The 22,559-nt window shown below is 32.4% G+C and overlaps 1 protein-coding gene and 1 long non-coding RNA gene across 2 annotated transcripts in view; one reads left to right on the plus strand and one right to left on the minus strand.

Moving 5' to 3' along the window:
* LOC149905353 (uncharacterized) overlaps positions 1-22,559 on the minus strand; it is a 117,095-nt gene that overhangs the window by 17,998 nt on the left and 76,538 nt on the right. Inside the window, exon 2 of the mRNA XM_090106113.1 lies at positions 8,002-8,137. Within this exon, the coding sequence (XP_089962239.1) occupies positions 8,002-8,137 (136 nt within the window). The remainder of the gene's footprint in view (positions 1-8,001; positions 8,138-22,559) is intronic.
* On the plus strand, positions 10,134-10,457 carry LOC149905354 (uncharacterized). Its single transcript, XR_016457155.1, has 2 exons — positions 10,134-10,278; positions 10,365-10,457. It is a non-coding gene; the product is annotated as an uncharacterized LOC149905354 (long non-coding RNA).

A 22,559-nucleotide genomic window follows, 5' to 3' on the forward strand; every position in this document is an offset into this window, starting at 1 on the left:
GATAAAACGCGTTTATAAAATTGTTTGGTGTTGGTCATGGCTCTTTTTGTTACACAACTTAAGTGTTTGGAAAATAAAGCGAACTGATAAATGATAAGGCACAACATCGACTTGTCTTTTCTTGGAAATTAAGTGTCGTTCAGGCTTTTGAATTGTAGAGATCGTGTCGATATCTTTATTTAATATTTATTGTGTATTATCCGGGAAGTATGGATTAGGTATTATGAAGTCATATATCTATAAATTTGTTTGATATTTGAAATTAACCATACATTTCATTAATTACTGTACACTAGTAAATTTTCAGTAAATCAAGATATTTGCGAATACAATATCCGAAAACAAGTTCATTTAAACGCAAATGCCAAATACTATTCTAGCGAACATTTACATCGTAATACCTAGTCCTACATATGAATTCAATAATTTAGTTCGTTAACATTCCTGTTCCGAACACACAAGGAAAAGTTATGAATCTGCTTTAATCTCATTATAAATCGCAAGTTAAACTAGAGAAGTGATTTCGTAGATATCCAGCTATAAAGGAGCGTACTCACTATATATCATGAGGTAATATAACCAGTGTTTTAAAGTTAGAAAGTTCAAACTACAATAGTCACGTGGAGGTAGTAAATTTATGTTACGTAAGTCTACTCTGAGTTATAGTGGCTGCGCCGATCTACATTTTAACACCTGAAGATGTGACGTCGTAAAAATGTCCTGTTCGGACGCATGCTAAAATATAACCCTGCGTGCTTTTTGGAATTGTTGACTACGTAAGTACGTAGACTTTGGTTTTAGTAGTTTTGTATTAATTGTACAGGGAGATGATTATTGCAAGCGATTTTAGCAAAACGATGTATGGAATTATCGAATATGTAACTACATTTGTGATGTTAATAGAAGTTATTATTAGATACATATAAACTGATAACTCTGCATGCGAAAGAAAAAACTTTTAAAATTATTCTATAATGAGTATCCAATATTAAGAATCTATAAATTGGCACAAAATCACACTCTGTATCTTACACAGGCACGTATCATAGTGTTTTTATTACAGCCTATCTACGCTGGAAACTTTAGTTAAAATTTTGATCACGCAATTAAGCGATTAAGAGCAAGAACTGTGAATTACATCATTGTTGCTAAATTGAAGTGGGTTACCAATTTTCTTTGTATACAATTTATGACAAGTTATTAATATTTCTTTGCTTAATGGAGCTTACACATTACGGTTTTCATACAATTTACTCGTTGGTCGGGATTGATGACTTTTTTAAATTTAATATTTTCCATATTTATTAATATTCATTCGAACATTTGCATACTGTGAAAGATACAGGGACGCTTGGCAGCGATATTGAAACGAAAAAGCTTAAATGCATATTTTTATTGAATATTCTTAATATGAAGATATTTATGTATTTTATGGGCATGGTCCAGCAATTATTTCAATTAATAATAATTTGTCCTTCAGTGTCCTTTGAGAGCTGAATATACCTAGTCCCTATAGTCAAAATAAAATAATATCTTTTGTCGATAGAATAACGACCTAAATCTTATTTACATATTTTCGAGATATCACATTTGCTTTATAAACTATCATTTATCTGTTGTCTGTACGTTTATAAGAGTAGGCATAGGTAAAAAAATAATCCCGTGTAAAATGAATGAGCGAGCGAATAGTCCTCCACCATAAGGAATCCTCATGGTCTTGAACGAATCTTTTTTATAAACTCAATTCATTATTGAAGATCTATTTGTATACCATAAAGTGGTGTTCATTCTACCTCATTATGGTAATCAGAATCAATTCTAGAGCACTTTCCTCAATATAACTCTGCAACTTTATTAATTTTCGTCAAAAGTGAATTTTCGCTGGCCTAATTGTCTGCAAACCTGGTGTTCTAATCCAATTAATTACCTGAACATCAGACTCGGTGAATTTGGAAGCCGTGATTGTTTACCTACTTGAATAAATATTAATAAGCCAACTTTCCCAACAACTTCATTTGGATCCCCGTTCGGGAGGAGTAATAAGATTAATGTGCGGCTTATTTTACTTTCTTTATTAATTCGATATCCGTGGAGACGATCAATTACCTCTGATATTTCGCTAAATCTCGTGTGGATAAAGTTTTCGTGTGTTTGCGGAATTGTTTGCAAGAAAAATGGCAATCGTTTTACTTTTAGATATAGACGGTTTATTTTTAGCACTTGTTAAGTTAGTTTCCCAAATATATTTTGGTCGAATTCTATTTCTATTTTTAATCACGAATGTGGTTTGGAAATAGCGTATCTATAAGTTCAAGTTCATCCGTGATTCTTAAAGGATAGTTCTTATAAATAAGGATATATTGTGCTAAATTTAAAAAAAATGTTTGCTATACAAATTTTCGAAATTTTATAATCTCGCAGAAGAAGGAAGATTATTGACGAATTGCTGGCAAAATGATTAAATTGTTTACAGCTTTATTGCCTCTACTAAACGGTTTACACGAAATACCTTTTAATAAGCTTAAATATACCTGTAAGAAAATCAATCCTCTCGCTCTTTGAATCAGCGTTTATCAAACGCGACAGTGATTAAGCGAGCCTTTAATCAAAACAAAGTGACGGCGTAAATTACCAACTTTTATTAGCGAGTCCAACATTCGCTCGTCCATCCTTATTTGGGGGACTCAACACTGAAAACTCTGAAAGAAGTTATTAGGGAACGCAATTTCCCGAAGCCATTACTCATTTCTGGTAACAAGCAGGCTGTCCCGGGGCGCCGACCTGCCGCATTGTTGATTACAGAAGCCGTGGGAATATTAAGTCAGTGCTTTGTGAATCTGTGCGGACGCCAGACGCAAATACCCAATCCCAAACACAAGCTTTGCCTCCTCGTTTACGTAACAATAGAAATTGTTCTCGATTTATCCCTTCCGATAAGGATTACATTTATTATTTAATGTTGTTGTATCTCTGATCCGTGTTTAACAAAGTTAAAACAAATAAGCTGTAAATTCGCATAGTATTGAAATTGTTCAACAGAAGCAGGACAGGAATTCATAACATTTCGGCTCTGAATTTGACAAGCTGTAATTACTTGGTTTTATTAAGCGTTCGAGCTCGTCTGGATACGATCGTCGTTCGCAAATTCGTACTTTTATTATTAAACTCGAAGCTCGGCGAGATTCCGACGAAAGGTTTGGGGCTGAACCTTCGGAAATATTTTTGCAATTTGTCGTAAAAACTTCCATAGCAGTCTCATGGATTACCTCGCAGTTGAGCAGTGTTTGTGATATTGTTAGAAATTTTTGGGCACGTCCCATCTACGAAATAATCTAACACTGAGTTCAGAAGTTACTTTGACGCTCGCGTCCCTTACAATAAAACTTTCTAAATCCCACATTCGAGTGTTTGCCGAAAGAAAAATCAATAAAAGCTTTGTTGGTTTGATTGCCACAGTTTATTTAGCAAACAAAGAGTATATTTAATAAAATTCTGCATATTTTTAACATACAACACAGATTATTTTAGTTTCTATTTTTACTTTTAATATATTTATAATGCAGTTCGAATTTATCAAACCAGTTTTAAGGCTTTGAAATGTTAAATGATCGAAAAGTTCGTATTTATTTCATCAAAAAGAACATTTTATATGATGTTAAAATAAGTTTTTCAATCCTATCATCTTTATCCTCGAGTGGAAGAGAAGGAAAATTGCATCAAGTTAACCCTTAAATTGTCACCCCTAGATAACTTGTGTTTATAATGTCCAAATTTGGAGGATGTGTTGGAATTAGGATAGAAAAGAGGAAAATGAAAAAAAAAATTAAAAATTTTAATTTTTTCTATTGTTTTCACTATGTCACATAAAACGGACATTGCCAATTATATGTACATGTTCGAACCGTCACATATAACGGACATTGCACATTATTCCTGCAACCGTGGTACATGAATACAATGCACATTTTCAACTCTGTAATTCAAAATTATTATCAAATTATAATTATGAACGATCTAGAATAAGCTTTTCAAACATCTGTCTTAAAATGTTGGTTAAAACTTTAACGATATCGTTAAAAATAATGGATTTTAAAAAACGACACTACCAAAAATCACAGCCTAAGAATATGCTAAGAATTGGAATAGAAATAGTATTACATAGCCTGAGAACTTATCTAATACACTAAGAAAGTCCTCTTCCCATTCCTTATATTGTACAGATTGAAATGTGTTTGCTTCATCGTATGCAAAGAAGTCGTATACCATGCTTGAGGTACCAAAACAAACAGGAAATTTAAATCGCTTTTTTTGGATTCTTTGGCATATATTATATCCATTTTCTGCCAGTTTTTTAATTTGTAAGGTATTATTATTTAAATTTTCAAACATTGGGTGGTATTTCTGGTAAGTAACATCATGCTGTGGCTGAAGAACTACTGAGAAGTAGGGAAGATTCATCTCGCACCGCATGTAATGGCTGTAATTCTGCAGCAATAATATTTTGTTGATGGTAAAAATTCTGACTTTTTGGGTCTTCATTGTGTCTCAAATCAATATGTCGTATAATTCCGAAGGTATGGTGCTGGGGGTAAATGATTGACACTGTTATCATAGTGAAATCACTCCCGTAGGTCTACATTTCCTTCAAAATCGTCATCTTAACTCAACGCCAGACTCTTCAGCTTCCGCCAGAGGTAGGGAGGGAATTTTTTATTGATTGCCAAGTCATGCTCCTCTAAAACATATTAAAAATAGAGAAAAATATATCAAAATGATGACGTTGAAAATGGAGGGCCTTATTGGCAACGTCCGTTACATAGGACATGTGAAGAATACCCTAGTATATACTCCAAGTTGTCAACGTCCGTTTTATGGGACATCGTATATAAACTAAGATTTGTATTCCAAATATTGTAAAATATGTAAAAATTATGTCAAAATACTATACTTACAATCGTATTCTAACTAATAATATAACATTAAAAGCAAAATAGCCAAAATACTTACAGTTATTATCAATTTTATCGGGAGAGTCAAGAGATCCGTTTTTTGCAATTTTCAAATGGTCACCATTCGCGACTCTACTTCGCTTTGGTAAAAAAACCTACATGTACGCGAAGGACATAGCTAGTACCTTCCCAATATACCGATTGGCAATGCTTAGGTCTGCTATAACAGCGCCAGCATGTGTGTAAATACTATGTCCTTTAAAACTGACGAAATCAATTTAAGGGTTAAATCATTTATCCGATTCGAGTCAGTAGCTGCAGTTACTTTGGTTCGTTGGCTTTCATCTTTACAGTTTATTAAATATTACCTATTGGAGAATTTTTAATGGTTCTAAAGTACTCGAGTAGTTCACAAATAAAAAAAATACGTTTTAACATTAAACATCTTTTGACTATTTTGGTAAACCATAATATGAGTATTGTCTATTCCAGTAATTTTTTAGCTTAGTAAATAATAAGAAACGTAATTGAATTATCTATACTAATATTATAAAGAGGAAAGGTTTGATTTTTTGTTTGTTTGTTTGTTTGTATGAATTGAATAGGCTCCGAAACTACTTGGCAGATTTGAAAAATTCTTTCACTGTTGGAAAGCTACATCATTTCTGACTGACATAGGCTAGGTTTTATCCCGGAAATCCCACGGGAACGGGAACTATGCGGGTTTTTTTTTGAAAACGCGGGCGAAGCCGCAGGCGGAAAGCTAGTATTTCATACGTTTCCAAGTCATAAAGGTACAAATACAATTCTCGTCACTATTACTGAAATGAACTATTCTATACGTATTGTTGCCTTGTATTAGCATTGTGTTAAACCTCGGCTTCAATACCTTAATGCCTTTATGCTTTTCAAAGGAGATTATCAACTTAACATCTAGTCCTATTGACTACAGCTGTATAGCGATCGTTTAGCCTAGATATTTTAAATGATAAGGCAATTGTGGTCCTCGATCAAACCCTTAACTGTCTGATTGGCAATTGACCATATCCTCTCTTGATCGATTGTTATGTGACCTCAATTGTTGATAATCAGTCATGCTATTACTGTTACCATTATGATGCTAGTATTAAGTCCCGTTCAACCCTTTGAATTAAAGTTTCTGTGACATTTATACACAAAGAGATGGAACGGATGTTCATGAACACACAATGACTCGTTTATCGATAATAATTTAATGTGAAAGTTTATGAGCACATAGATGTCTTTTTGTAGGATGAATTTCATTTATTAAAGCGTAATGAACTGATATAATATACGAAATTAAGAACGGAGGTTAATTACCCCCGATAATTTAAATTAATGGATATACAGTGGACAGTGGGTTATGGAAGTATGAAAGACAGATAGAAAATGGTCTGGAAAAGGCAGTACAATACATATGAACTGTTCCATTTATATAAGTATGTATGTATGTTTACGTCTATTAATTTATACACAATATAGAGATTGCTCTATATAACAAAAAACACCAAAGTTTTGAAAAGAAAGACCCGTCTTACAATTTATTATACGAGTCGATAGTATCAGCAGATAAAACTGAATACATACTATAAACTGATAGTTAATGCAGTAGGAACCATATCAAAGAGAGTTGCTTATTAGCATCGTAATAGCGTGATCTCATGTAGCACTAATATAAAACGGGAAAGTTTATCTATTTTCAATAGTGTATAAAATAAAGAGCCGTGAAGGGGTCGGTCGGAACGTTTTAATTAAGGGAATGGAGGTTGTACTCACAAATGGATTAGTCTGGGACACGTTCGATTGACTGGCTTGCGGCGAGTCGTATTCGTCCACGAACATTTACATATACCTCCATAGTCCATATATATGCGAGTTTATGGGGCATTACGTGAAATGAACGGCTTTGTTAATCGCGGTTGAGGGAATAAAGATAGTGGGAAGGTGATCGACATTATATATGAAGGGAGCTTTGTGATATTCTTGTTAAGGTTGGACGTAATGTAAATATATTAATTAGTAATTAAAGAGATAGAGTTTTAACGCATTATCTTAATATCTCGTTTCGAATACTTAAAGCGAGAGCATGGTCTATAAATTCACATGAAAAAGACTTTAAATTATCAATGTATTGTGTAAAAGCGATAACAAGAAAGCAACCACGTTTAACTTTTTTGTTTAAAACCTAGTACTAATAATAAAGTAATCTACAAAACATACATTATAAAGTCGACACGTATAAATTATTTCCCTTCGAGACGGATAAGTTTAATAAAATTAGTATGAAAAAACACCGAAGAGCTTTACACATATTTGCATTTGCGTCGCGTTCCGTATATTGAAAGTATCGTTAGCGAAACAAAAGTGATTTTCCGTTTTCATGGTATTAATATGAAATCGAGGCGTATTGTTCGTTTGATTTCACTCGACGCTTTCAGTTGAAAACTTCATTATAAACAGTCATTGTTGTGTGGTTTTCGTTAAAAATCCGCAAATATTTCTAGTTTGTGTTGTTATTTGTTCACATGTACTCGAACAAGTTAGAAATTAATTGGTTTTGACATGCGTTGGTTAATTAATTCATGATATAGTTTTACCATTAGGTATATACGACTAACTTTTAATAGAAAATATTGTTATTATAGATAAAGTTTCGTTCACCATTAGCTGTTGTAATGCTTAAGCTAGTATACAGGGTGTAATCAGGGAGTGTTTAATGTAAAGTTTTTGGATATTTCCCGTTTTATTTTTAAAAAGTTATTATTGTCATTTTACTCATTAGGTAATGTACTTTCGATATCAGTTTAGAGTTTTTTGATATCTGTAATAGTTACGAAATAATCGCCTGTGCACACTTAACGATTACACCCTGTATAAGTACTGTTTTTAAATAATCACAATAACATTTTAGTGCATCCAACTTCATCTGTTAAAGCTTAAAAACTGTCATAAAAATCTGAAGTATGATTCCAAATGTCATGATTTCATATTAAAAAAAGCCTCAATAAATATAAACATATCACATTAGTACCTGTTATGTGCTTTGAACGACAATCGCAGAGGTGTGGACGGCGGAGGCCGGGGCGCCGCCGCCCGCCGCCGGCGCAGCCCTAGCGGCTTGTACTCCGCGGGCTGCCAGTGACGAACGAACGGTGTTAGTGTCAACCCTGGAATAAAAAAAATTGTGTAAGACTCGTGTGCAATAAAATCGAACAATATTAAAATAAAAGTTTAAAGTCAAATTAAGGTTTATTTCTATAAATGAAAATTTCGAAAAATTTCAACTTTTACGCTATTTCTTTATACAATTACAATATAGTTATTGAGGAAAGCACATACAAATATGAAAATGAAGATTTTACATCGTAAAAAGCCCTAAATCCAATACAAAGCGATTAATAAAAATAAATGTAAATTCTAACGCATTAAACAAATGATGATAATCCTATAAACGAAGCCCTTTAATACCTGGATAAAAGATAAACAGATGGAATATAATTAAACCAAACTTTGAAATACAACCACTAATCTATTATAGTGAATTTCGGTACGTCCGGGATTACATATAACATTACACATTTACAGAACCTATCAATTATGCATGTTTAGTAGCGAATGCCAATTAATGAATTTCAATGGAGCTTTAAATTATCTGTATAAAATTGGATGTACTAATTGAAAATATATTAAGCTTTAATGTAGTATCAATTAACTAATTCAATTCGTATTTTACGATACGAACGATTAGTATTGGTTTTGGGAATGCTAAATATTATAATAATTCGGCGTTACACGAAATATTTCATTATGCGGTGCTTGAAATATTTAGTTATTTAATTTAACGGCTCATTAAGCTTAATTATAGAGTTCACGCTACATACATATTGCTAAAAATATATTTTGTTTTGGTTATACTGGCTTGTCTCATGTAATTGGAATATAGATATTGAGAACCGTCGCCTATACTTTTTCGATATTTGAGCATGTTTGAATCTTGAATGACAAGGAATTTATAACACGCCCTATACAAGATATGGCACAAAGATTTTTGGATCTATCTGTTGAACAAAGATAAACTACACTGAGAGAAAAAATTTCGGCGTAATTAATAACAATGTTATTAAATGGCGTTATTATCAAATTTTATCAATTCCTATGTATTTTTAATGAAAACTACAAAAAATTTAATTTCAAGTACAGTTTATTAATTTCGTAATATAATACCAATAAACGGGTTTTATTAAATGTCGAAATTAATATTCTTTACTTGGGATTGTAGGATTTTACATGTATTAATAAATATTCCTTGAATTTGTAGGTACTGCACTAATATCAAGAGGTACAGATTAGTTATGATTATAAAAGAGTTTTACTAAAATGACCGATTACAAAAAACTATAATATCTAATATGGCATTTCTTATTTCTATAATTTGTGAACTTGTAATTAGAACTAGTTTTATTTTTCCCTCAAGAAGTAAACTATTATTTGTCATTAAAGATATGGCTATTAGTGTTTATATATACCTTTAATTGGAATTAGTAAAGTTTACTAGTAACAAGATACATGCCTACTTTGATCTGCCGGCGGCCGGAGCCGCCGGGACGTTGCTGCTCAATTGCTCATTTGCTTAGCGTCAGTGAGCGCACGTGTGTTTAACACACAAGTGAAAATAATTTGTGCAGTGCAAAAACAATTGAATGACTCGAATAAAATAATACACATGGATCAATTAACCAGTGATCTCCTTAAAGAGGTTAGGGTTTCAGGAGTATGTAACCAATTTCGTGGTAAGTAGGTACCTAATCAAACTACATAAGTAGATAGTTAGAAGCTAGATAGTTTTTTTAACACAGTACCAAACTATTCTTTGTCAGAACAGTCGATGTATTAATGTTCATAATATTACCTTATTCATACTTAAAGTACTTAATTTGGTATATTGCGTTGTCTAGATGGAAGAGTGGATTCTGGAACACTCAGAATTTTAACCAACGATGAAATAAGTCAGTTGATCAGTAAACTAAAACCGTTCTACTATTTCATACTAAATGTAGGAGAGTGTTTAATGTAAAATTTTCGGATATTTCACGTTCTATTTTAAAAAAAGTTATTATTAATGCCATTTTGCCATTTTAGTGTTATTATTTTAGGTTCTGAAAACTTTGAAGTCGTCGATTGATGGTAGAGCAGTTGCGTAGTCGTGGAATTATCGAGAGGGCCCGTTCACATTCCTTGACAAGAACATCATCTTCGTCATCGAATTCTGATGTAGCTCCATTAATACGATTGCCAGCAGCATCAGCAGGTAATGTATATTTTAATGAAAAGCGAGTTTGTTTACTTTTACGGGTATTGCTGTTTTCAATTTAAATGATAAATGATTCCTTTCAGAATCCGACGAAGAATTAAGGGAGAAAGTCGCATGGCTGCGGAATTCTTTAGAACCGTAGCACCTAGTGGAAGAGAAGTGGATGACCACAGCGGCATTGAGACTGAATACAAACTACTGGCTGGTGGCAGTGTTGTTGCCTAAAAACTAAAAAACTGAAAATTCAGCATCGGTTGGGCAAGTTGTTTGTTATCATGAGGATTTTTTAGTTTATTACTTAAAATTATGTTGTCAATGATTATTTTTTGGTTAATTAGAATAAAGTTATTTCAGGAAAATATCAAATTTTATTTATTATGTCCACCTATCTGCAAATGAAGATTTCGAACAATTTTTCACTATTTTTTATCTGGACAATTTTAAAAAACAATAAAGTTTTGAATTACATTAGTTATTAGAGCTTCGTATAATAAGAAGAAAGTTGATCGAAATCATCAATATGTAAAAGTAATTAGTAACGTTACTATACTTATACCGCTAAATTTAAATACTCAAAAAAACTTTTGGAGGAGAATCTGCACATGAATATGAACAAATTTAATTATAGGACCGACTCTAAAAGCACAAATGTTAAGTAAAAAACATGATTGTTTTTCGCGCCTTTTGGAGTCGGTTCCATAGTTAAACTTGTTCATATTCATGTGTAGATTCTCCTCCAGAAGTTTTTTTGGGTATTTAAATTTAGCGGTATAAGTATAGCAACGTTTCTAATTACTATTAAACAGAATACTAGAAATTATATCACACCTCAATGAATTTCAATAAAATATATTAATTACAAGTCAAAATTTTAATAGGGCCTATAAAAAAATACTGGTTATAACATCACTGCTTTATTATTTCCACACATTAAATTGTGAATCCTAGTCACAAGATTCTTAAGACAAGTAACAAGAGTAGTAAAACCCAAGAAAAAAAGTACTAAGAATAAAAAATATATTACGCGTAACTAATATTTATGTTATTGGCCTTAATAAAAACATATTAACAGAAAGTATGTTGGATTACTTGCACTAAATAAACTTTACTCGTTATTAGTAAACAGGCATTTTTATTCCAAATAAACTTGGATTTTGGCGTCAGTAAATGCAATAAGTAAAACTCGTTTGTAGCCGTTAGAGAACTTTAATTGTCCTAGGATTTATATGAATTTTATTAGTTATTAATATTTTTTATTGAATTTTTTTCTCAGTGTATCACACAGAATAATTATTTTAATGCTTGACGCTAATATATATTCTTTCGTCTAATATTTAAAAAAACATTGAAGAATGTTAAAAAAAAATAATTTCAACAAATCGTGATTAGAAATTTATCAGCATTGTGCACGAGGTAACTAAATTTGCATAATGCGTCGGTTAGATCCGCAACCTCCGTCGGATTTTTAATTAAAATTTCCGAAACAGCGTTCGAATAAATCAATTTGATTGATGGTATTTTAATAACCTTTAAATGCGGTATTCAATCATTATTTTCTAATTAATAGGAACTTGAAATACGGATTATGTATGAACATAGTAACTAAACTGTATACTAATGTAAAGTATTTCGGGACCAATTGAATGTGAAGTATTTCGTTATGTCAGTTACATAACGAAATACTTCACTATTGTATAGATAAGTGATACAAGAAATTTGTACATAATGTTAATAAGTAATAACTAATTATTCAGGCATTTTTATCAAAGACAGGTTCTCGCTCCTGATTTAAAATTATACATAGGTAATTGTTTCACCATATTTTAAGCTACGGTATAACGTAGATATTTTATCTAGAATGATACCTAGCTAGAATAGTTATAACTATTATGAACATACGAGTAACAATGTAAGTGTACAACAATGAAGTTGTCTAATATTTAAGTGAATGAAGAAACATTTATTACATCCTCTTAAGAAATAAGCTAATTGCGAATAATTTAACTTCTAACTTGATAACGCTAGAACATCAAACACATAACTACTACCATGTGTTAGTGTCGTAAAGAGATTTCACACAATATCATATCAATACATAACTGAACATGAGCATAAACACGGCACATAAATACGGGTTCAGTAATCCCAACCTTGCAATTATCTGCTTCGTTTATGGAAAATACCGTTTACATAGTCTGTAGGTACAAGGAATTACCTACATCCTACAAGCTACAAAACAGATGCACGTCTATAAAAGTCTCGTAAAATGCATGCTAACATTTTATGTCTATATACAAATTTACGATCGCGCCCAGAAAAGGTATATCTTTGAGCAGGAACTTACAATATATAAGTTTGAAACTCGGCAGTGAGTAACCATTGCAAGTTGCAAGATTCATGGAACCTTAGTGCACTTTGGCCCCTAACGGAAATTTGAGGTGCAAGTTGCAGCTAATTGGAAAGTCGGATATTATATATCCTTTGGGAGGCCGAGGATTTACGTAGAAATGTACGATAAGTTTGTTAGAGCTATTTGTTAGATGCAGACTAACTCAAAAATTTCACTGCGAACTGGGGAAACGAGGCGAGGTTCTAGTTTTGTAGAAGGCTCGTTTAATAATTATATTTTTAATGTAAGCAAGTAGACTTATAATTTATGTTCGAAGAAGTGTTTATAAAGTTTTAATTACTACATATATTCAAAGTATAACAATATTTATTAAAGAAAAACTAAGAGTTTGAAATCATAAAATAGACAATGGACATTTGTATATAAGTATTTAATACATACTATTTATAAGTATTATTAAAACATGTTTTCAAAACAGCCTTTTCCTGTATACGGACGTATATTCCATTCAACCCTTAGTCTAAGGTTATTCTCAAACATTATCGACATAAAACGAACGAACGTGGTCACTGCATGTTATCAGTAACTACTGCATACTAAACTAGTGATGTGCAATTCCCGAACTTAATAACAGTTTCATGTTAATCGCTAAACTCGTATGCTTATAATAGAACTGTCTCTACTACATACACAACTATTGGGTTTCTAACAAATAGACAATCCTATTAATATTATAAATGTGAAAGTTTGTATGGATGTTTGTTACTCTTTCACGCAAAAACTACTGAACCGATTACAATGAATTTTAGCACACAGCGCAAGGGTAACTTGGATTAACACATAGGATAGGTTTTATCCCGGAAATCCCACGGGAACGGGAACTATGCGGGTTTATCTTTGAAAATGCGGGCGAAGCCGCGGGCGGAAAGCTAGTTAAGAAATATACCTGAAAACGTTTTAATAGTTGGAATAACCAAAAGCTTTACATACAAAGAAGTGGCTGTAGATAATATTATACCTCTACTTTTTACAGATTTAAAATGTGATTTATATTTTATTCATTAAATAAAGAAGCACTCGCGTAAATCTAAACAAATTTATGGAAATCCCGTTTTACTTATTCTAAAATGCAATCCATCAGAAATAACACTCTTACTGTAAACATTTTTAAATAAAATATTAACAGGACTTTTGTTATTGAATGGCATTGGAATCGGTTGCATTTACCGACAATCAATTCATCGATCGATTCGTCGTTAGTTTGTCCTAGTTATTTTTTATTAGACACCATTCAGTTTTGATTTAATTTCTCGGTTGTCGATTTGCTTCTGAATACATCATACATTCCTCTCTCTCTCTCTTAAGTCTATTTATGAGTTGGGACATTTTGATAATGAAAAATACGTTTGTAGTTAACTTTTAACTGATTTCATTAACGAAACGAAAAAAAAACAATACCTATCCTTAACGAAAAAGCATAAAAAGTTATAATTAAATTATTTGCTAAAATTAACTAGCTACGTATAGAACCGAAAAAGGCATAGAACAATTTTTTCATGGAGAAATTACAAGCAGGTTCTTTCAATAGAATTTACGTAAAATATTGTCAGAAAATGTAGTCCATATGGAACCTGTGTGGAATTCAGAGTGTATAATTTTTCGCGCCATTTGCCATCGGACGTGCGCGCCGTCAGCGTGTGAAAACGTGCCTCTTTTGCTCTACTAACCTTTTAAATTCCATAAAAATATAATAATCATTGGAATAAGAAATTATCTATAAAATCGCCCAGGGACTTGAACACCTCGAAGAAAAGCAGTCAAGTTTTATCACCAATAAGTGCAATGCTTTTTAAACAAATAAAGAAAAAGTACATACTTTACGTCTTTTAGTAGCAAATACTACGTTATAAAAATAGCAACGTTTTAAAAGATTTTCTACAAAACCCAAATGGAATAGCGCCACGTCGTCTTGAAAGATCAAGCAGTATGAAAAAAGTCCGGATCGCAAAACGTAGAAAAAGAAAACTCATTTGACGAAAGCACTAGTCTGCTTTTAAAATCCACGGAAACCAATAGGCGGAGTGAATTCATTGAAATACAGAACTTGTTAGAGTAGTGAACGGTACTGCCTATTTATTGCTGAATAAACAACCACTCAAGGCATGGCATTCGGCGAATTGAATTTAAGTATGCCGAGTGTAAATCGACTTTACAAACTGCTACATCCGCGCTACGAATATAACGTTCAATTTATGAATGCGATGGCAAATGAAATATAGTTGAAAGAGTAAAGCAATCTTCAAAGGCACTGCGGTGGGCTATTAATTGAATCCAGAGCGGAACAAAGCGCGTTTTATTAGAGCTTCTTTTCGTAATTCCGACGCAGTATTGAGGAGAATTTACCTTTATTAGACGAACTTCAAAATCGATAACCTCTCGTCTGCGGCTTAATGAATACCGCCTGAACGCTTATTAGCCGCAATGCTGACTTCGAGAAAAAGGTTAAATGAAAACTAAGAGGATTCCGCCTTGTCAGCCTAACAAGCCGTGTTCCGGATTAGTTTCAATGATTTTAAACGCAGTTCTCGTTCTTCGTTCAAAGTGACTATTAATATTCCTGCAGACCTTTTCAAATTTTAAATTATTTTATCGTTCTACCTCTGTAGATATGAATACTTTACCACACAATGATTTCAATTTGAAGGCCTACGACATATTTATCTTCGATATCTTTCCACCAATGCTTAATCTTGGATTTTACTTGGCCAATATCACTCCATAACTTAAGCGGAAAGCGAGGAACCTATATTTGATCTATATTTGAGTTTAAAGACTATTATTTTAATGTTTTTCATTTGATCGACCATTAGAAAACGTCTTGCAAAACTGTATACTCTTTTTACCATTTAAAAATTATATTCTACTAGCGGTCCGCCCCGGCTTCGCCCGTGGTACATATGAAAAATAGATGTTGGCCGATTCTCAGACTTACCCGATATTCACAGAAAATTTCATGAGAATCGGTCCACCCGTTTCGGAGGAGTATGCAGACTAACATTGTGACACGAGAATTTTATATATAAGAAGATTGTACCTAACAAAAGCAGTATTTTCTTTGAAATGTTTAAAAGCATAGTTTATTATTCAAGTTCACTCAGCAGGATTCATTTAGTATATACGCAGTGTTCACTTAACAAAGTAATGACAAAGATCTTAAGGAGATTACTGCTATGATCTCATCTACTTTGTCTTCAAGGTGACGAAGGGATGCTTTTAATTTAAAACTAAATTTAAACAATACTTTAACACTTTTCAATTTAGATTTGAATTTTGCGACATCTTATCAATTAGTTATCGATCCATAGATAGATTTCATAGAAAGCTTTAGGTCATCATATTATCTGTAAATTAATTAGCCGTATTTTTGTTAATTATATACGCGTGCCCATAGAATAATTTGACCATGTTTCCTGCAATGAAAAGAAAAAATGAAGAAGAAAGTTTTTTAGTTGCTGAACACTAAAATACAAGTATTCTATCTACCTAAAGTCTAAACATAGTTAACCGCTAAAATTCTCATGAGGCTGAATATAATGAGTGCACTATGTAAGCTTCGTTTTTATGTAATAACATTGCATCGCATACGAGAAATTTATACAAAAGCCACACGTATTAAAATAATGTTAAACGAAAATTAATTTACATACACTGTTCATACGCCATTTAAAGGGAAATTTTATAAATATCTGAATACCGTCTGCCATTTCTGTATCCGTAATCCAATTAAGTTGGAGTAGTGGGTACTCGGTAGTTTCAGTGTAATCACTGCTTCGCCCCATCGAGTGCAGGCAGGTACCATTGTTTGTTTGGTTTCCAAGTTTCGAGTTTCCTATATAAATTGGTTACCTCGCCTCGCCGGGGCACGCTGCATACGGATATACAGAGCGATGATATGGGATTTTTGTTAGAGCAAACTTTGGTAGGAAATTCTAAATAAATTGCTATATATTATGTATGCCATTGTTAAGATTCGTAGAAAGCTGGATAAAAAATCTAGACCGATCATGAAATGATTACCTATAATCTGTAATCCGTAGTGTAGTGTAGTCCGTAGTGTGTGTATCTGTAGTGTCCTATAATCTGTTCTCAAAGTGAAATCATTTTTTAATGTATAAAAAAATTTAAAATATGTACTTAATTAATACTAATTTGGGTCTCCATCTTATAGCTTTGTTCAGAGGAAAACTGTAGGGATAAATGGAAAATAAAAGGCCGACTGAATAAGCCATAGAAAATCGTTACGGTGTCTTTAGATAGAGAGATTAGATTTGTCACATTCATTAGGAAGTGTAACACGAAAAAGGAAATTTTCAAAGACGCCCATAATTATGGCAGCCTCGTTAACGAATTCAATTCACCCACCAATGGGAATGGCAAATTTTAATTAATATCCATTTAATTAAGTATAATTCAAACTTGCTGTACACTCTTATTTTATTGGCTAAACTCCATTATCCATACTAATATTATAAATGCGAAAGTAACTCTGTCTGTCTGTCTGTTACTCAATCACGCCTAAACTACTGAACCAATTTGCATGAAATTTGGTATGGAGATATTTTGATACCCGAGAAAGGACATAGGCTCTCTTTTATTATACCTATGTACCACGGGCGAAGCCGGGGCGGACCACTAGTTATTTATAAAATGCATTTGTACAATATTTCCTTCAAGAAATATTTACTTATACCTACCTAGTTCTTTCTATTTCGTCATGATATTTCAAAGAAGTTTCAAAACCAAGTACTATTCACGACTTCACGTCATTCTTAGAATTTATACCAGAACGAAATGTTATTAAATTTATTCCTAAGGTTTCTTTCTCCAATTCTTTATAAAGGCAGAATTCAGACTTTTAAAGAAGCCAATTCGATATTCGTACACAAATGTTTTATTATTGTTTCCCTTCTAGGTATATACTTTGTTAATAAAACAAATTGAAATGGATTAATCATTAATTTGATTACGTTGGACAGTACTCAAACGTTCACATTGAATCACACAAGGCATTAATTAAATTTAATTAATAAATAATCCTGTGAAATAATCGATGGCCAAAATAGTATTAAATCACCCATCTCCCGAACAAACATCGATCGTAGGTAACAGACAAACATTTGTCCTTTATATTGGAGTCGGGACGATCCCTTTTTCATTCATGTTCCTGCATACCGTTAGGGGATATTGGCCCATGAGAACAAAGAATTCCTCCGAAACCCAATAGCTTTGGAATCGAATCACGTGTAAGGAATGCTCTAAATAGTTTGATTGAACGCATTTCAGTAGATCAACTCCGGCTCTATAACAATACCTCGTTTTTGTTATTGACAACATAACAAAGCCTTTATTTTCCCTGTGCTCTGCAGATGTTTATTATAAAAATAATACATCAATTATACTGTTTCATTTCAATTAACCAGAAATAAACACAAAAATAAATATTTATAAAGAAACGTTGGTCCGGCCGAAAACATCCGACAATAATTAGCGTTAAAATATTTATTTTAAAACATCGGGCAGTCGCTTGCATTAACCATTTTCGAGCTACAAAATGAAACATTTTACTGCGGCTAGTTTTTTGGACAATTTACTTTTCCATAATTAAACTACAAAACAGGCGCTTTCCGGACACGCTTCACATAATATGTGTATCGTCGGTTTTAATTAATTCACGGACACCTGCAATTTTTCCGAGGCACGGTTGCTTTTTTAATGTTTATGAATAAAGAGAATAATTTACAATGGCATTCTTTATGGCATGAACCAAATGAAAAAGATTTTCCATTCATGAATATAAAGTAAATTTTAATAAATAGCCCAAGATAAAACGCCATGCAACACGCCACAAATGCAGTTTGTTAACTGCCATTCAAAGCAAACTAGAAGTTCGCATTTGATAACGTATTTGAATACTTTGTTTCACTTTTATTTATAAACAACATATTATTATAAAATAAACTAAACTGAAAGCTCAATTTATAAACTCTAGGTTTGTATGACTCTAGTATGACTGTATGAATAGTATGATTATATATATGGTACCTAACTATATTGTTTTTAGAGCATGCGAATCCCTTTAATGAAAAAGTTTTATAGGTACTTTTCAGATACGCACACTAGAGGTTAATTGACATTCTCCAAATACGTCGAGCGCTCATTAAAAATAATTAAAACGCCCAATTTAATTGACGTCTTTAATTTACAAAGAATATACAATAAGCTATTATTATCTATTATTACAAGTCTATTTAATACTTTTCGACGTATTTTATTTAATATATAATTCTCGTGTCACAGAGTTTGTAATTAAACTCCTCCGAAATGGTCCAACCCAATCTCATGAAATTTTTTATGCATATTGGGTAGGACTGCCAATCGGTCAAAATGAATATTCCATATTTCATTCCCCTAAATGATAAGAATAAGGCAAAACAACGTTTGCGGATCAACTATAGTAATATAAACAAAAGTTTATAATATCGCAGTTAACTCAGACGATTTCAATTAAATGTAAATAAGCACAAATACTAAACTAACGAAGTTCGTAGACAGGTTGCTCTTCGCAATAGGAACACAAGGACCCTCAACTATGTTGACTTTCAAAAGATCGCATGAGAGCTTGGTTTGATTGAAATATCTTTCTTAATTCTTTACAGTTTGAGTGGCTCTCTGCTCATGTTCTCTACAAATGAGATCGACAAAGACATTAAATTGCAGTGTTTATCATTCATTAACGTTTTCAGAAAATTAATTTCGCTGTCGATACAGATAACTCATGAAATTCAGCACTCTTGTAAAAATAGTGAGATATTACCATCTTAGGATGTCATTGATTAATTTGATATATTTTTATTTCGATTTTCTCAATATGAAGACGGTTTATATCCAATATCCATAGTTTAAAATCGTACCCGAGATTATGGCCTACATTTAGACAAAAAACTATAATCAACAAAGCATTTTTGTATATTACTTCCACGTGTGCCTTACAAGCTTACAGGAAATATCTAAACTTGTACAGAAGAAATATCAACTTGTGCGTCATCTAATGCTCAGTGACATATTCACAAGTCAACGGTTCAAAGGGTTTGAAGATCTAAATGGGATTGCATGAAGAATAAGAGTTTCCAGCCTCTTTAACGCCGATCTGCAAAGGCTGATAACGTTTCCAATAGTGTGACCCAGATTTCTAATCCTGCCCAAATTCCAATAGGCAACTATAACTTGGAATATACATATAAGCTGTAGTCATAGTTACACAGAGATTATTTGAAAGGTTCTAATCTAGGTGTTATTCCATATGAAAAACAAATGAAGAGTATAAAAGTAACAAGAGAGTAATGAAAACAAAATTATAATAACTTGTGTGGAGCTAAAATGGGCAACTCTGTATATAGTTAGTGTTTTAATTAGCATAAAGCTAGTTAAATATATTATTACATACCAAGTTAGATTTTAATTTAAGTGCAGAACGAAAATACAAAGTTGTAGTAATGAAACGCAAACATCAACTAGTTGAGAATAATTATAGTTAGTAACGTAAGCATATTTCATGAGCAAATAAATATTAAATAGTCTTTATATTCGCTCAATTAAAGTTTTATAAGTTAAAGCGTTCGTTAATATTCAATAACTAGCTTGGCATTCGCGTCATTTTGATTAAGTTTTGATTTATTAAAGACATAAATAAACTTCGGAATTATTACCAAGGTCTATAATTTTATTATGGGTTGCTATATTATTAGTCAGTAGTAAACAAATATTTTAAGAAATTATAATTTATAATAAACTTTTAATTCTATACTATGAACTAGTTAGAGATTATTTCAAAACACAACTTTTATTTTTCATTTTTCACAAGTAAGGAAACTATACTAGACTCTATTTTTACGACACTTCAATCATGCATTGACTAAACCCTAAAGTTACTTCTTAATCCATGACTTTATCTATAGAGACAAGCCTGAAGCCCGTAAAACACGACACCCATATGCATACCGTCATACATATGCAGAACTAATCGGCAGTTTCGTCATAGGCAATTTGAAATGCACCAGTAAGGCATCACAAGCACGCCAATCGGAATCTACCGGAATTCATGCAAATTGCCAAGACGCCCCAGATGTTCGACTTTACTTACAATCGCAATTGCCTTCTATTTCGGGATGCGGAAATTTTGAATCGGTAATAAAGTGACTGCAGTTTTGTGAATCGGTAATTAGAACGGGATAGTGTTGCTGTGTATAAAGTGTTTGGTTGTAGGTGTCAACCAAATATTGAATCGTATGTGATGAGCGGGAGCTAGATGATATTTAGAAATACAAGAGGGATAAGAATTACATTTTTGTTACAATTGTTAATTTAACAAAAATAATTAATTTTATAGAGCAAACCGTATGTTTTTTCTTTAAACAACGTTGATCATAATATAAACTTAAGTAAATATCTCGTAATATAATCAGATTTCAAATATTTGTGCCTACTGCCTAGGTATACCTCCGCCAATAATAATTTATCTTATTCTGTGTATCTAAATTAAATATTGTATTTTATTTTGATATTTATTAGCTTATATTTTATACATAATAAATGTTTAGTATATTTTTACTTTCATCTCCTTTTATACTCTGAAAAACCAGACATCAATAATTATTATAGTTCGTTGTAAAGAAACAAGCTAAAAATGCAGGATCATATTGAGTTGATTAATTTTAGAATAAACGCATGAATGTAGTCTTTGCTGATATGAGCAAAACCTACGTAAGTTTTTCTATTTTGATATAAGACCGTGAAATCTATGGATTAGGTAAGCACCAGTAACATATACTTCAGAATTTAGTCACGAAGCGTTGTTTTACACGCCGTTGGTGTACGAATTGGAGTAAATTCGGAATCCAAATAAAACACGCGATTGTAGACTCTAATCCAATGGAATAAGGCATCTGCGCCGTATTGTTTGGGCTTCATTCACACTGTTACGCACCAAATGCCAGGATTGTAGTTCAGTGGGTTATAAGGTTATTGCATAATACAATTTGTTAATTTAATTGTGGAAACTAAGGTGGAAAGTGTATAATCGTAAATAACTGTTCATTATGCTATCTTTGTGTACTGGTTTTGTTTACATATACGTCATACACCATACGTACAAAATCTATACTAATATTATAAAGCTGAAGAGTTTGTTTGTTTGTTTGAACGCGCTAATCTCAATAACTACTGCTCCGATTTGAAAAATTCTTTCGGTGTTGGATAGCCCATTTACCGATGAAGGCTATCCTATTAATATTATAAATGTGAAAGTTTGTATGGATGTTTGTTACTCTTTCACGCAAAAACTACTGAACCGATTACAATGAATTTTAGCACACATATAGAGGGTAACTTGGATTAACACATAGGATAGGTTTTATCCCGGAAATCCCACGGGAACGGGAACTATGCGGGTTTATCTTTGAAAATGCGGGCGAAGCCGCGGGCGGAAAGCTAGTATCATCACGCTAAGACGAACAGAAGCGGAGCCACGCGGGTGAAACCGCGAAGCGCAGCTAGTTATGAATATTTTCTAATGTTCTATTGCTAACTCGTTTACTTCTTCTTACAAAAGGTTCGTATTGTTTTCCATGAAGTCCTAGCACAGAATATATAATAGCACTACGTACTAGTAAGACCTTAGGTGAAATTTAACCTTCTAACTCTAACGACTCTCACCTACATATCTGCAGGGTGATAAAGACATATTCAACAATCCTGCATTGTAATGTGAAAATGACTACAAATTTGACTACAACTACATACTGCATCGTATGGAGCGAACACTATTAAATAAATACGAAACCGTGTATAGTAAAATAATATGCTAAATGCA

Source organism: Colias eurytheme, chromosome 10, assembly GCF_061535395.1.
Source record: "Colias eurytheme isolate Ceu_HAF_F1 chromosome 10, ilColEury1 Martin Lab GWU primary, whole genome shotgun sequence".
Taxonomy (NCBI): domain Eukaryota; kingdom Metazoa; phylum Arthropoda; class Insecta; order Lepidoptera; family Pieridae; genus Colias; species Colias eurytheme.